Genomic DNA, 17,322 nt, shown 5'->3' with positions numbered 1-17,322 from the left:
TGTTTGTGAAACTCCACAGAGAGTGACTGAACAGACTTATTTATCAGGCCCATGAGCCAAACATGCTGAACCTGCTGCTATAACAGTAATATTTAACAAAACCGGTGCTTCCGGGTTAGCGGAGAATGCTAACGGTGCAGCAGCTACGCTAACCCCGGAAGTAATGACTTTAGTAAATATTACTTCTTTAGCAGTAGCATTTTTGGCTCATGAGTCTGAGGAATAAGTCTGTTCAGTCACTCTCTGTTGAGTTTCACACATATCGATGGAAGAGCTTTTTTTGTTTTTTTCTCGCATATTAGCTGATCTAAACGTTTACAAGACCCACAAAACTAACCTGAGCTTCTTCCTCGTTAGGATTGACACCGTTCTGTCCTTTTTGTTTTTGCTTTCATCACGTTTTCTTTCTTTTCTGACTTGTCTTGGCCACATTTTTGAGGCTTGATCACGGTTACATTACACACAAAAAAGAAACGAGTCAAAAAAGCAGTGAAAACGTGATGAAAACTCAACAAAAACCAGCTCTTTGTGTGAGGGGAGATTGAGTTTATGGGTTTTTTCTTTCACAAAGCAGCCACAGCGCTCTGGTTTCGTGTGTTGGTAGTAATCCTGCTGTTTGCTGTGCCTCAGCTGCTGACTGCGTACCTGGACCTGAGCCTGAACAAATGCTACGTCATCCCCCTGAACACCTCCATCGTGATGCCGCCCAGAGACATGCTGGAGCTGCTCATCAACATCAAGGTGAAAACACACAAACACACACACCACAAACCACCCGGGCCCTGGCCTCCTGTCAGACATTACTATAAACCTTGACATTTTGATTTGTTTGTGGCTTCAGGCCGGGACGTACCTGCCCCAGTCGTACCTGGTGCACGAGGAGATGGCCGTGACCGAGCGCATCGAGAACGTGAACGAGCTCGGGCCCTTCATCTACAACCTGTGCCGCGGCAAAGAGACCTTCAGACTGCAGCGCCACGAGCGGATCCCGGGTACGAGCAGCAACAGAGACATGTGGAAGCCCGATTCCACCATGTTAGAAAATACACGCCCAGCGGGAAGTCGAATTACGAGATTTAAAGTCATCATTTTGAGTTTAAATCTCGAAATTACGACTTTAAATCTCGTAATTTTGACTTCCCGTTGGGCTTTTATTTTTCAACATGGCGGAAACGGGCTTCCATAGAAAGAGGAGATGTTTTATGTGCACACTTTGTGGAGAAGGAACTGTGAAGAGAACAGCTCTAACAATGACTCACTCATATGTTCACTGATTTTAAGAGGAGGTTCTTATCGTCTAGAAGATAATGTTGAAATTGCTGTTTGGAAGATTTGTAAATTTACAATGTGTTTATCCCCAATAACAAGGAGGGTGGAAGAAATTGGGGGGAACATTTTGAAAAAAATTGAAAAATTGGGGACAAAGTGAGAAAAATTTAGAAGGACAAATAGAGGGGAAAAAAACTGTAAAAAGGGAAAAAATGTGTAAAAAAAAATGGGTGAAAGATGAGGAAAAATAAAGAGAAAAATTGGATGAAATGTGGAAAAACATTAGGGAAAAATTGGGGATGAAATGAGAAAAATGAAGAGAAAAAAATAGGGGGAAATTTTTATTTTTGGGGGGAAAATAGGACAAAATTAGTGGAAAGAATAAAAAAAAATGAAGACAAAAATAGGGGAAAGAATTCTGAAAAAAATTGGAAAAAGTAAAGAGAAACATTTGATAATTGTGGAGGAAAATGGGAGAAAATTTGAGAAAAAAATAGAAAAATTGGGGCAAAGTGGAAAATTTAGAGGAAAAATAGAGGGAAACATTTGTAAAAAAAAAAAAAAAAACTTGGGGGAAAGATGAAGAAAAATAAAGAGAAAAATGGGATAAATGTGGAAAGAGGGAAAAAATGGGGGCGAAATGACAAAAGTTAAGAGAAAAAATAGGGGGATTTTTTATATTTTGGGGGGGAAAATTGGGAAAACAAAGATAAAAAAATGTATAAATGTGGACAAATTTAGGATAAAGAATTCTGAAAAAATGTGAAAAAATAGGGGGAAATGTTCTATCATTTTGGGGGAAAAATAGGGAAAAATTTGGAAAAAATAAAGAGATTTTTTTCCCCACAATGTGATAATTGTGGGGAAAAATGGTGGGGAAATTTATGAAAAAAATATGATAAAATGAAGAGACAAATGGGGGAAATTTTGATAAATTTGGAAAAAAATAAATAAGAGGAATTTATTTTTATTTTTTCTGCCCTTTTGTCGTCTGTTCAGGACAAATATCTTTTTGAGCGACAACGCAATGTAACTTTTACCACATTTCTGATTTTTTTTCTGGTTTGCAAAAAATATCGCTTCATCATCGAGAAGCTCCAAAAATACAGAAACTATTTTTTTTGGTGAACATTTCCAGCCCTCAGTTGAAGTTGATCCATTTTTCTTCTGCTTCACTGTCGTCTGCTTTACACCTGACCTGCTTCCATCTCCTCTTTTCCAGGAATGCAAAAGCGCGAGGCCCTGAGCTGCTTCAAAATCCGCCATTTTGAGAACAAGTTCGTGGTGGAGACAAAGATCTGCTCCTTTTAGACGCTCGCCTGCGTTCTGGATAAACCATAAAGTGGTTTGGAGAGAAAAAGAGAAAGAGTTTAGAGTGTATTTTTTTTCCTGTTTTCTTGTGATAGGGAACGTTTTTTTTTCCGGGTGTTTTGTCTTTCAGAGTGTCTTTACGTGGACTTGAGCTTCGCGGTTTGTAAGTGTCACATTAAGATCGCACTGGGGTCTGGAGGGAAGGCAAAACAAATGACTTATAAACAAATACATGGTAGAAATGGAGCACACGGGGCACAAAGCAGTCACATGGTCCATGACTTATCACACCAACTTAAACACATTTAAACATGCAAAAGAAAGAAAGGGAGTGGGAAGAAGCAAACCTACTGGATAAGCTTTGAGAGAGACTGTGAGGTCCTGGATGTGTGGGACCTCAGGAGGAAACAGCAGGAGCTCAGAGGAAGCCGCCACAGCTGCGCTAACAATAGCCACCAGGGAAGATTACTCAAACATGCACAAGTGACTCCATGATCTTCCACTGGTCCAAATGAGACGGCCATCTTGCACACGCTATTAGCTAGAGGGCGTCGCTTACAAAAGAAAAGAGAAACTACAAAAACTCTTTCACTCCACAATCAATCTAAAACTCAACGGAGACTTTCTGAACAGACTTATTTATCAGGCCCGTTAGCCAAAAATGCTGAACCTACTGCTATAAAAGTAATATTAGCCAAAAGCGGAGATAAACGCTAACGCTGCAGCAGCTACGCTAACCCCGGAAGTGGTAAAATGACTTTTCTAGCAGGAGCTGTGGCATTCTGGCTGTTGAGTCTGAGAAATACGTACGTTCAGTAACTCTCTGTTGAGTTTCAGGAATATTGATGGCTGTTTTTTATTTTGTTCCCGCATATTTGCCGATTTGTGCATAATAATAATCCAGATGTGAGCTGTTCTGAGCTGAGCATTTGACCCAGAGAATTCGACTTGTTCTGAGACGTTTCTGACTTGTTTTAATACATTTCGTCTTTATTTTTTTCATTTTCTTCACCAATGGGGTGTAGGGCTGAAACAACTAATCGATTAATCGACCACTAGTCGATTACTAAAGTAGTCGTCAACTATTCCAGTGATCGATTAATCGTTTTCTAGTAAACACAGACTAAAGTAAAGCAAAAAAGACATGACAATTATGTATTTAGGATGAAAACCCACTTTGTTTTTGAAGTGAGGGTCTGCAGTGTTTTGTACATCGTAAATTATCATAAATATCTGTCTTTGTCTCGTCCAGTCAAAGCAGAATTAGCACAAAGAGCCTCCTACAAACGCTTACTTTAAGTTTACTCCATCCACGTGTCCTCAAGCGGCGCCACTTTAGCTCTATGTGATCAAAAAATTGAAAAAATACAATTTCCATGCACCTTTCACAGCCAAGCGATTAATCGATTAATCGTAAAAATAATCGGTCGATTAATCGATTACCAAAATAATGGTTAGTTGCAGCCCTGATGGGGTGAGACAGTTGGTCCTGGGTTCCGCCTGGTTTTGTCCTGCTTCAGTGCAGCTCTGGTAGGATTGTCCAGGTCTGGTCAGTCCTGGTTTAGTTCTCCTTGGCGACACTCCTGCTTTGGTTTAGTCTTGGTCTTGGTCTTGGTCTTGGTTTAGTCCCAGTCCCAGTCCCAGTCCCAGTCCCAGTCCCAGTCCCAGTCCCAGTGCTCAGTAAAGTCTCCATTTGTCGTATGAAACCGTGAAACTCAAGTCCTTTAAACGACTCTCAGTAACTTTATATAAAGATTTAAACTGTGCATAAAGACAGTAAATTATTATAATCCAATAAATTGCACCTGCGTCATTTCTATTTTATTAGAAACTGCTTTTTTCTACGAGGAGAACTCTTTTCTAGGGACTTTGTTGTTGTTTTTCTGCTGTAGCTTTTTAATCCACTGCACCACTTCCTGTGTCTGAACATAAATGAACTGTTTTATATTTGAATAACGAGCGTGTGATTGTTTGGAAGTGGGAGGAGGGCAGAGCGGAGGGAAGAGCCAGGGGAGGAGGGCAGAGCGGAGGGAAGAGCCAGGGTTTCCTGTGAATTGCGTCTTGAATGTGTATTTTTTTTGATTACCTTTTGCCTGTTGTACTAATTTGTCTGTAATCTCTTTAAATATGCACAAAACTACTCAATAAAGAGAGGATTTACTTCTGGAAGTCATGGCTTTTGTGTTTGTGTTCATGTTTTACACAGACCTGGGATGTTAAAGATCCTGAACCTGTGTTGTTTTGTTTAGAGACGACGACAGAGAAAGGGTGCTGCTGTTCTAATTGGTCCAAACACATTCCTAAGTTTCCGAACCCACTTTTCCGCAGGTGTGAGGTCGTTCACAAGGACGTTTCACAGCTTTCAGGGTTCAGCTTAAGTGGATGCACAGCGGTTTTCTTTCACACACGTCAGCTTTTGTAATAGACTGAAGGGACAAGACACATTTTATTTGGCTACTAGAAAAAACATCTGGTGTGTGCAAACAGGAGAACTATAGGTCAGTGCTGGATGTTCTGCTCCGGAGGGACAGTCTGCTGTGAAAACCTGAGATCATGACACAAAGTAAGGTTAGGGCCAGGGTTAACCTCTTAAAGGAATAGGCCACCGTTTTTACATACCGAGATATGTTCTTACCTCACTTTAGTCGAGTTAATATATCCCCGTCTGGTCTTTGTCCGTGCGCTCACACATACGCAGCCTCTCCCACATGTCACATAGCTCCAAAAAAGCTCACGATAGAAGCTACCAAGCTCTTCCACGTGTTCCCTATTTAAATAAAGTTACGTGAAGTGTTTTCATGCGAAGTATATTTACACAGAAATGTAACATGTGGATTTTATAAGCAAATACATACTACATTTCTGGGTAAATATACTTTGCATGAAAACACTTCGCGTAACTTTATTTAAATAGGGAACACGTGGAAGAGCTTGGTAGCTTCTATCGTGAGCTTTTTTGGAGCTATGTGACATGTGGGAGAGGCTGCGTATGTGTGAGCGCACGGACAAAGACCAGACGGGGATATATTAACTCGACTAAAGTGAGGTAAGAACATATCTTAGTATGTAAAAACGGTGGCCTGTTCCTTTAACTCCCGCCTGAACCCAGAGGATCTTTTTCCTCACGTCGTCACATTTTTTTTCAACTCATTTTTGTCATTTTTTCGTCAATTTTTGACATTTTTCATCAATTTTTTCATCATTTTTTTAATCAATTTTTGTCCTTTTTTTGTCGTTTATTTATCAATTTTTTGTGACATTTTTGCCACTTTTTCATCATATTTTCGTCACTTTTTCCATCATATTTTTGTCACTTTTTCGTCATATTTTTGTCACTTTATCCTCTCCATTAGCTAGCGTTAGCATTAGCACGGTGCTAACATGTAGCATCATGTTAGCATTCTGCGTTTTTAATGTATTTATGTATTTATCCTCTCCATGTCTTTGTATCTTTATTTAGTAGAAAAATTAAGCGTTTGTTAAAGTAGTTTTTGAATAATTAGAGAAAGTTTAGATTTTTCTCCAAATTGTTTAACTGTTTTTAAACATGACCAAATATAGTTTTTCAAGAGAAAACCACATTACTCATTGGAGGAATGAGCTGAAACTATTTCATAAATCTTTATTATTGATCAACACCCAAATGCAGAAAGACTGGCTTCTTTTATAGACAATCTTATAGAATGAAATGCCCTTTTTTTTCATTATGTAAATGCCATTTATAACATGCCCCGTGTTCTTCTTTTATTTAGTTTTTCTATGTGGTAAGATTTTAACACTGTATCTACTTTGTATTTTATACCTTGATTCCCTCACTGGCAGCTCCTGTATCTGTGCTGCTGTTCCTGAACTCGATGATCTGAGTGCTGTGTTTGTCCCCCCCCCCCTCTCTCCTCACAGCAGATCTTCTGTCACCGTCCGGCCGACCGTGGCCTCTCTGTTATTTGATCTCAGCGGTGGAAATTCGTCCTGATTAAATCTAATGACCTGACTTTGTACCGGGGAATTATGGGTAACACAGGCCTGGGGGGGGGGGGGGGGGGGGAGGAGAGTCACCTTCACGGCTAACTGTGTGTAATGCAATTATCCAGTCCAATGTCTGCAGAAGTTTGGCCAGTGTGAGGCGGGTTCTTCAGTTTCCTGTCGGTGCAAGTGTGATTCAAACTGGTTCTGGAAACAGTGTCATGATTCAACACGCTTTAATTACGCTTTCAAAATGTTTCATCATCTTATGTCATAAACCCAGCCTTATTCTTCACACCTACAGGAACGATGTGGGAAAAGTCAAAGACAAAAAAAGCATTCTTTATCTTACTATTTTTACAAACGTCCTGTTTTCCCATTTAAAACCTACACCCACGCTTGAAACCAACGGATAGGCTCATTTGATCTAATTTGTTTTTTACCCAAAACTAAAAGCTTCTTGAAAGCGCAAAAAAGAGCAACAAAAAAGTGACAAAAATATGGCAAAAAAGTGACAAAAATATGGCCAAAAAGTGACAAAAATGTGGCAAAAAAGTGACAAAAATGTGGCAAAAAAGTGACAAATATGTGACAAAAAGTGACAAAAATATGGCAAAAAAGTGACAAAAATATGGCAAAAAAGTGACAAAAATGTGGCAAAAAAGTGAGAAATATGTGACAAAAAAGTGACAAATATGTGGCAAAAAAGTGACAAAAATGTGGCAAAAAAGTGACAAAAATATGACGAAAAAGTGACGAAAAAGTGACGAAAATATGACGAAAAAGTGACAAAAATATGACGAAAAAGTGACAAAAATATGACGAAAAAGTGACAAAAATATGACGAAAAAGTGACAAAAAAGTGACAAAAATATGACAAAAAAGTGGCAGAAAAGTGACAGAAAAGTGACAAAAAAGTGACAAAAATGTGGCAAAAAAGTGACAAAAATATGACAAAAAAGTGACAAAAAAGTGACAAAAAAGTGACAGAAAAGTGACAAAAAAGTGACAAAAATATGACAAAAAAGTGGCAAAAAAGTGGCAGAAAAGTGGCAAATATGTGGCAAAAAAGTGACAAAAATGTGGCAAAAAAGTGACGAAAATATGACGAAAAAGTGACAAATATGTGACAAAAAAGTGACAAAAATGTGGCAAAAAAGTGACGAAAATATGACGAAAAAGTGACAAAAATATGACGAAAAAGTGACAAAAATGTGGCAAAAAAGTGACAAAAATATGACGAAAAAGTGACAAAAATATGACGAAAAAGTGACAAAAATGTGGCAAAAAAGTGACAAAAATATGACGAAAAAGTGACAAAAATATGACGAAAAAGTGACAAATATGTGGCAAAAAAGTGACAAAAATGTGACGAAAAAGTGACAAAAATGTGGCAAAAAAGTGACAAAAATATGACGAAAAAGTGACAAAAATATGACGAAAAAGTGACAAAAATGTGGCAAAAAAGTGACAAAAATATGACGAAAAAGTGACAAAAATGTGGCAAAAAAGTGAGAAATATGTGACAAAAAAGTGACAAATATGTGGCAAAAAAGTGACAAAAATGTGGCAAAAAAGTGACAAAAATATGACGAAAAAGTGACGAAAAAGTGACGAAAATATGACGAAAAAGTGACAAAAATATGACGAAAAAGTGACAAAAAAGTGACAAAAATATGACAAAAAAGTGGCAGAAAAGTGACAGAAAAGTGACAAAAAAGTGACAAAAATGTGGCAAAAAAGTGACAAAAATATGACAAAAAAGTGACAAAAAAGTGACAAAAAAGTGACAGAAAAGTGACAAAAAAGTGACAAAAATATGACAAAAAAGTGGCAAAAAAGTGGCAGAAAAGTGGCAAAAAAGTGACAAAAATGTGGCAAAAAAGTGGCAGAAAAGTGGGTTTACCTCATCTGCATCAGCTCATCTGGAGAAAATGCACTCGGTTAAGGTGAGGGTTAAGTGGTTAATATATATACAGTATATACATACTTTTTTAACAACACAAAAGTTCAATGCGTTGTATATGTTTGCCTGCCAATTCACAATCTCCTGTAGGCTATGTTTGTTTTATAAATGAAAATATAAAGTTAGCTCCTAGTGTTGGCAGCTCCAGGTTATTAGCCTACAACTCACTAAAAACTACAACTCACTAAAAACTACAACTCCCAACAGACACACCGGTGTTTTCATCCCTTTCATGTGCTTGATAAATATATATGACATAAACAAAGGGAAAGTCACCAGCCTTGGAAACTGAGGTTACTTTAATTTGCCTACAAATTAGCTTTGCTCTAAAAACTACAACTTCCATGAAACAAGCCGAACTTTTACGTCGTGTTCCTGACGTCAGCCCCGCACGCGCACACTTTAACAAGCCCGCGGAGCGTTTACTCTTCTTCCAATGTTCACGGTGAGATGAACTATTGCATTTTTCTGACGCTTCACGCTCATTTTAACCAAAGTTTTGAGGCTAAATGATGAGCTAACTCTCGATGCTAACGCGCGTTCGTGTACGTGTCTCCATGGCAACGGGCGTCAGGCTCCTGCGATACGAAACAATTCACCTCAAAACTCTGATATTAACTTTGTTTTAGCTTCAGTGTGAATGAGGAATAACACGTCATAAACCCAGATACTGAGGAGCACGTACTGTGTCAGGCGTTACGCAAATATTTACATCAATATTGTCTTGACATTAGCTTAGCTTGTTTTGGCTACTTCATAACAATGTGGTGTTTACAGGTAAAGTTCGCTCACAGTCACGTGTCATCGTTTGGTGATGTAGAAAATGTTTGCTAGTTTATGTTATGTAAAAAAATGCATTATTTAAATCAATTTCATTCATTTAACCTCTTAACTCCCGCCTGAACCGAGAGGAGCTTTTTCCTCACGTCAGCAGATCTTTTTTGTTGGGTAGGCCTATTCAGCTCATTTTTGGAACTTTTTTGTCAATTTTTTTGTCATTATTTTGTCACATTTTTGTCTTTTTTTGTCACATTTTTGTAATTTTTAGGTAATTTTTTTGTAATTTTTTTGTAATTTTTTTGTCTTTTTTTGTCACATTTTTGTAATTTTTTTGTCTTTTTTTTGTAATTTTTTTGTCTTTTTTTGTCACATTTTTGTAATTTTTTTTGTCTTTTTTTTGTAATTTTTTTGTCTTTTTTTGTCACATTTTTGTAATTTTTTTTGTCTTTTTTTTTGTAATTTTTTTGTCTTTTTTTGTCACATTTTTTGTCATTTTTTTGTCTTTTTTTGTTACATTTTTGTAATTTTTTTGTAATTTTTTTGTAATTTTTTGTAATTTTTTGTAATTTTTTTGTCTTTTTTTGTCATTTTTTTTGTCATTTTTTTGTCTTTTTTTGTCACATTTTTGTCATTTTTTTGTCTTTTTTTGTTACATTTTTGTAATTTTTTTGTAATTTTTTTGTAATTTTTTGTAATTTTTTGTAATTTTTTTGTCTTTTTTTGTCATTTTTTTTGTCATTTTTTTGTCTTTTTTTGTCACATTTTTGTAATATTTTTTATCATTTTTTTGTAATGTTTTTTTTTTTTTTTTTGTCATATTTTTGTCTTTTTTGTCCTTTTTTTGTCACATTTTAGTCACTTTTTAGTCATTTTTTTGTCATTTTTTGTCATTTTTTTTGTCTTTTTTTGTCTTTTTTTGTCACATTTTTTGTCATTTTTGTGTCTTTTTTTGTCACATTTTTGTAATTTTTTTGTAATTTTTTTGTCTTTTTTTGTTATTTTTTTGTCACATTTTTGTTATTTTTTTTGCCACATTTTTGTCTTTTTTTTCATATATTTTTGGTCAATTTCTTGTGACATTTTTGCCACTTTTTCATCAATTTTTCGTCACTTTTTTGTCACATTTCCATCATTGTTTTCGTCTCAGTTCTGTCACTATTTCCACAGCTTTTCACCAGAAGTTTTTGGATTGGGGTAAAGCCAAACTGGAGAAAATGTGCTCGGCTCAGGCGGGAGTTAAGGGGTTAATAGAAGTCGTATTGAATAGGCTGCTGGTTTGTAATAGTTGCCACAGGGCCTGATCTAAGCATTCACTACTGACACTTTATAATAAAACATATAACATCTAGATTCTAATGTGAAGCAGGTGTGCCATAGACAACAGACATGAACATATTTCTATGTTTCTTATCTGTGTGTAAGAAGGACAAGCAAACAAAAACAAGGGGAAATGTACGTCTGCATTAGGGCTGCAACTAACGATTATTTTAGTAATCGATTACTCTACCGATTATTTTTTACGATTAATTGATTAATCGCTTGGCTGTGAATGGTGTATGAACATTTTATTTTTTCATTTTTTTAATCACATAAAGCTAAAGTGGACGTGTTGATGGAGTAAACTAGAAGTGAGTGTTTTCGGAGGCTCTTTCTGCTGATTCTGCTTCATGATCGGATGAGAAACAGACAGATATTTATGAAATGTTCAATGTACAAAACACTAAAGACCCGAACCTAGAAAAACAAAGCAGGTTTCCATCAAAAATAAAAAAAATGTTCATGTAATTTTTGCTCTTTTTAAGTCTGTGTTTGCTAGAAAACGATTAATCGATTAGTAAAATAGTTGACAACTATTTCAATAATCGATTAGTTGTCGATTAATCGATTAGTTGTTTCAGCCCTAGTCTGTATGGTTGTTTGGGAAAGATGGAGATGTGAGTCAGAAAAGTGGAAAAATATGGAGGTGTGGTCAGAGGGAGGAAAACACGCTCACATACAAAACAACAACAGCGATTTCATTCATTAATTAGCACATCCTTATTATGATATTACTCCGTTAACAAGAAATAACTGAAGATTTGCTGTGATGCACCTGAGGCTGAAATGTGACTGTTCCCTGTGTGGACTGTTCCCTGTGTTTGTGTTCCCTGTGTGGTCTGTTCTCTGTGTGGACTGTTCCCTGTGTGGACTGTTCCCTGTGTTTGTGTTCCCTGTGTGGACTGTTCCCTGTGTGGACTGTTCCCTGTGTTTGTGTTCCCTGTGTGGACTGTTCCCTGTGTGGACTGTTCCCTGTGTGGACTGTTCCCTGCGTGGACTGTTCCCTGTGTGGACTGTTCCCTGTGTGGACTGTTCCCTGTGTGGACTGTTCCCTGTGTGGACTGTTCCCTGTGTGGTCTGTTCCCTGTGTGGACTGTTCCCTGTGTGATCTGTTCCCTGTGTGGACTGTTCCCTGTGTGGACTGTTCCCTGTGTGGTCTGTTCCCTGTGTGGACTGTTCCCTGTGTGATCTGTTCCCTGTGTGGACTGTTCCCTGTGTGGACTGTTCCCTGTGTGGACTGTTCCCTGTGTGGACTGTTCCCTGTGTGGACTGTTCCCTGTGTGGTCTGTTCCCTGTGTGGACTGTTCCCTGTGTGGACTGTTCCCTGTGTGGACTGTTCCCTGTGTTGCTTGTGGACTGTGTGGACTGTTCTCTGTGCTTGTGCGTTTGCAGGTGTGATGAACAGGTATGAGCTGATCCGCCTGGTCGGGGAGGGGGCGTTCGGGAAAGCCTTTCTGGTTCGAGACAGAGGAGGAGGTGACGATGCCCAGTGTGTGGTCAAACAGATCAACCTCCGCAAGGTCAGTTCTGTCATTCAGCTTTGCACAAATGTCTGTTGTCTCTGCAAGAAAGTAAAACAGAGAAGCAGACTGGGGTAAGGAGTAAATATGGTGCTCCCCGTAGTACGCTTCTTTAACTGTTTAGTTAGTTTTTGATCTTTGCCTTGAGTGTCGCAGTGAGAAGAAAAGCTTTGCCTCACGGTGGACTCTTTGTTTCCGGAGAATCCGCCTCACTCGCCTCATGTAGACAGACCTGATCATGTCCAACTGGGCCATATTAGGCTGAGATAAGATAATATAAGATGAGGTAAGATAAGGTAAGATAAGGTAAGATAAGGTAAGATAAGATAAGATAAGGTAAGATAAGGTAAGATAAGGTAAGATAGCCTTTATTGATCTCACAAGGAGAAATGTACTTGTTACATTCAGCTCTTAGAAACACACTTTGCAAATAGGCAGAAAACGTGAGAAAAATAAGCAAAAAACAATGAAATAGTAAAATAGTGGGATCTTATGTACAATGACTGCCAAGGACTGTGGGACAAAAGTATAAACTGTAAATAATGAGTAAACAGATTATAACAGTGCAGGTTTACATCACAGAGCGAGTGGTTGATTCAGTGACAGGTCAGTGATGTAAACACAGGGATTACTGCACATGTTACTGCACATGTTACTGCACATGTTACTGCACATGTTACTGCACATGTTACTTCACATGTTACTTCACATGTTACTTCACATGTTACTGCACATGTTACTGCACATGTTACTGTACATGTTACTTCACATGTTACTGCACATGTTACTGCACATGTTACTGTACATGTTACTGCACATGTTACTGTACATGTTACTTCACATGTTACTGCACATGTTACTGCACATGTTACTGTACATGTTACTGCACATGTTACTGCACATGTTACTGCACATGTTACTGCACATGTTACTGCACATGTTACTGCATATGTTACTGTACATGTTACTGCACATGTTACTGCACATGTTACTGCACATGTTACTGCACATGTTACTGCACATGTTACTGCACATGTTACTGCACATGTTACTGCATATGTTACTGCACATGTTACTGCACATGTTACTGCACATGTTACTGCACATGTTACTGCACATGTTACTGCACATGTTACTGCACATGTTACTGCACATGTTACTGCATATGTTACTGCATATGTTACTGCACATGTTACTGCACATGTTACTGCACATGTTACTGCACATGTTACTGCACATGTTACTGCACATGTTACTGCATATGTTACTGTACATGTTACTGCACATGTTACTGTACATGTTACTGCACATGTTACTGCACATGTTACTGCACATGTTACTGCACATGTTACTGCACATGTTACTGCACATGTTACTGCACATGTTACTGCACATGTTGTTACTGTACATGTTACTGCACATGTTACTGCACATGTTACTGCACATGTTACTGCACATGTTACTGTACATGTTACTGCACATGTTGTTACTGCACATGTTACTGCACATGTTACTGCACATGTTACTGCACATGTTACTGTACATGTTACTGCACATGTTACTGCACATGTTACTGCACATGTTACTGCACATGTTACTGCATATGTTACTGCACATGTTACTGTACATGTTACTGCACATGTTACTGCACATGTTACTGCACATGTTACTGCACATGTTACTGCACATGTTACTGCATATGTTACTGTACATGTTACTGCACATGTTACTGCACATGTTACTGCACATGTTACTGCACATGTTACTGCACATGTTACTGCACATGTTACTGCACATGTTACTGCATATGTTACTGCACATGTTACTGCACATGTTACTGCACATGTTACTGCACATGTTACTGCACATGTTACTGCATATGTTACTGCACATGTTACTGCACATGTTACTGTACATGTTACTGCACATGTTACTGCACATGTTACTGCATATGTTACTGCACATGTTACTGCACATGTTACTGCACATGTTACTGCACATGTTACTGCACATGTTACTGCACATGTTACTGCACATGTTACTGCACATGTTACTGCATATGTTACTGCACATGTTACTGCACATGTTACTGCATATGTTACTGCACATGTTACTGCACATGTTACTGCACATGTTACTGCACATGTTACTGCACATGTTACTGCACATGTTACTGCATATGTTACTGCACATGTTACTGCACATGTTACTGCACATGTTACTGCATATGTTACTGCACATGTTACTGCATATGTTACTGCACATGTTACTGCACATGTTACTGCACATGTTACTGCACATGTTACTGCACATGTTACTGCACATGTTACTGCACATGTTACTGCATATGTTACTGCACATGTTACTGCACATGTTACTGTACATGTTACTGCACATGTTACTGCACATGTTACTGCACATGTTACTGCACATGTTACTGCACATGTTACTGCATATGTTACTGTACATGTTACTGCACATGTTACTGCATATGTTACTGCATATGTTACTGCATATGTTACTGCATATGTTACTGCATATGTTACTGCACATGTTACTGCACATGTTACTGTACATGTTACTGCACATGTTACTGCACATGTTACTGCATATGTTACTGCACATGTTACTGCACATGTTACTGCACATGTTACTGCACATGTTACTGCATATGTTACTGCACATGTTACTGCACATGTTACTGCATATGTTACTGCACATGTTACTGCACATGTTACTGCACATGTTACTGCACATGTTACTGCACATGTTACTGCACATGTTACTGCACATGTTACTGCACATGTTACTGCATATGTTACTGCACATGTTACTGCACATGTTACTGCATATGTTACTGCACATGTTACTGCACATGTTACTGCACATGTTACTGCACATGTTACTGCACATGTTACTGCACATGTTACTGCACATGTTACTGCACATGTTACTGCACATGTTACTGCACATGTTACTGCACATGTTACTGCACATGTTACTGCATATGTTACTGCACATGTTACTGCACATGTTACTGTACATGTTACTGCACATGTTACTGCACATGTTACTGCACATGTTACTGCACATGTTACTGCACATGTTACTGCATATGTTACTGTACATGTTACTGCACATGTTACTGCATATGTTACTGCATATGTTACTGCATATGTTACTGCATATGTTACTGCACATGTTACTGTACATGTTACTGCACATGTTACTGCACATGTTACTGCACATGTTACTGCATATGTTACTGCATATGTTACTGCATATGTTACTGCACATGTTACTGCATATGTTACTGTACATGTTACTGCACATGTTACTGCACATGTTACTGCACATGTTACTGCACATGTTACTGCACATGTTACTGCACATGTTACTGTACATGTTACTGCACATGTTACTGCACATGTTACTGCACATGTTACTGCACATGTTACTGCACATGTTACTGCACATGTTACTGCACATGTTACTGCACATGTTGTTACTGCATATGTTACTGCATATGTTACTGCACATGTTACTGCACATGTTACTGCACATGTTACTGTACATGTTACTGCACATGTTACTGCACATGTTACTGCACATGTTACTGCACATGTTACTGCACATGTTACTGCACATGTTACTGCACATGTTACTGCATATGTTACTGTACATGTTACTGCACATGTTACTGCACATGTTACTGCACATGTTACTGCACATGTTACTGCACATGTTACTGCACATGTTACTGCACATGTTACTGCACATGTTACTGCACATGTTACTGCACATGTTACTGCACATGTTACTTCACAGTCTTATTGCACATGTTACTGCACATGTTACTGCACATGTTACTGCACATGTTACTGCACATGTTACTGCACATGTTACTGCACATGTTACTGCATATGTTACTGCACATGTTACTGCACATGTTACTGCACATGTTACTGCACATGTTACTGCACATGTTACTGCACATGTTACTGCACATGTTACTGCACATGTTACTGCACATGTTACTTCACAGTCTTATTGCACAGTCTGACAGCAGTGGGGATGAAGGACCTGCTCCGTCCTGCACTGAGGGTGTCTCAGTCTGCCACTGAGAGAGCTGCTCAGCTCTTCTACAGTCCCGTGCAGTGGGTGGGAGGTGTTGTCCATGATGGAGGTGAGCTTGGCTAACACCCTCCTGTCCCCCAGGGGGCAGCCCAGGACGGAGCTGGCCCTCCTGACCAGCTGGTTCAGTCTGTTCTTGTCCCGCTCTGTGCGGCCCGGGGCCCAGCACACGGCAGCGTAGTGGAGAGCAGAGGCCTGGTCACTCTGAAGGAGCTCAGTCTCCTCTGAAGGACCTCAGTCTGAAGGACCTCAGTCTCCTCAGAAGGACCTCAGTCTCCTCAGAACGACCTCAGTCTGAAGGACCTCAGTCTCCTCAGAAGGACCTCAGTCTCCTCAGAAGGACCTCAGTCTCCTCAGAAGGACCTCAGTCTCCTCAGAAGGACCTCAGTCTGAAGGACCACAGTCTCCTCAGGAGGACCTCAGTCTCCTCAGAAGGACCTCAGTCTCCTCAGAAGGACCTCAGTCTCCTCAGAAGGACCTCAGTCTGAAGGACCTCAGTCTCCTCTGAAGGAGCTCAGTCTCCTCAGAAGGACCTCAGTCTCCTCTGAAGGAGCTCAGTCTCCTCAGAAGGACCTCAGTCTCCTCAGAAGGACCTCAGTCTGAAGGACCTCAGTCTCCTCAGAAGGACCTCAGTCTGAAGGACCTCAGTCTCCTCAGAAGGACCTCAGTCTCCTCAGGAGGACCTCAGTCTCCTCAGAAGGAGCTCAGTCTCCTCAGAACGACCTCAGTCTGAAGGACCTCAGTCTCCTCAGAAGGACCTCAGTCTCCTCAGAAGGACCTCAGTCTCCTCTGAAGGAGCTCAGTCTCCTCAGAAGGACCTCAGTCTGAAGGACCTCAGTCTCCTCAGAAGGACCTCAGTCTCCTCAGAAGGACCTCAGTCTCCTCTGAAGGACCTCAGTCTCCTCAGGAGGACCTCAGTCTCCTCTGAAGGAGCTCAGTCTCCTCAGAAGGACCTCAGTCTCCTCTGAAGGAGCTCAGTCTCCTCAGAAGGACCTCAGTCTCCTCAGAAGGACCTCAGTCTGAAGGACCTCAGTCTCCTCAGAAGGACCTCAGTCTCCTCAG

The 17,322-nt window shown here is 39.3% G+C and overlaps 3 protein-coding genes across 4 annotated transcripts in view; 2 read left to right on the top strand and 1 right to left on the bottom strand.

Moving 5' to 3' along the window:
• Nucleotides 1-2,799, top strand: part of LOC306968172 (integral membrane protein 2B-like) — a 31,820-nt gene extending 29,021 nt beyond the window's left edge. Inside the window, exons 5-7 of one of the 2 annotated variants that reach the window (XM_079563489.1) lie at nt 631-741; nt 842-992; nt 2,492-2,799. In XM_079563489.1, coding sequence (XP_079419615.1) covers nt 631-741; nt 842-992; nt 2,492-2,580 — 351 coding nt within the window. In that variant the 3' untranslated portion in view covers nt 2,581-2,799. The remainder of the gene's footprint in view (nt 1-630; nt 742-841; nt 993-2,491) is intronic. The other variant, XM_079563490.1, reaches the window with a different exon arrangement.
• med4 (mediator complex subunit 4) overlaps nt 1-17,322 on the bottom strand; it is a 117,076-nt gene that overhangs the window by 51,886 nt on the left and 47,868 nt on the right. The window lies entirely within an intron of this gene.
• LOC306968365 (serine/threonine-protein kinase Nek5) overlaps nt 12,004-17,322 on the top strand; it is a gene marked incomplete at both ends in the record, with an annotated part of 46,052 nt that continues 40,733 nt past the window's right edge. Inside the window, one exon of the mRNA XM_079563709.1 lies at nt 12,004-12,126. Coding sequence (XP_079419835.1) covers nt 12,004-12,126 — 123 coding nt within the window. The remainder of the gene's footprint in view (nt 12,127-17,322) is intronic.

Source organism: Gobius niger (genome assembly GCF_951799975.1).
Source record: "Gobius niger genome assembly, chromosome: 9".
Lineage (NCBI taxonomy): Eukaryota > Metazoa > Chordata > Actinopteri > Gobiiformes > Gobiidae > Gobius > Gobius niger.
This window is presented reverse-complemented; position numbering and strand designations above follow the sequence as displayed.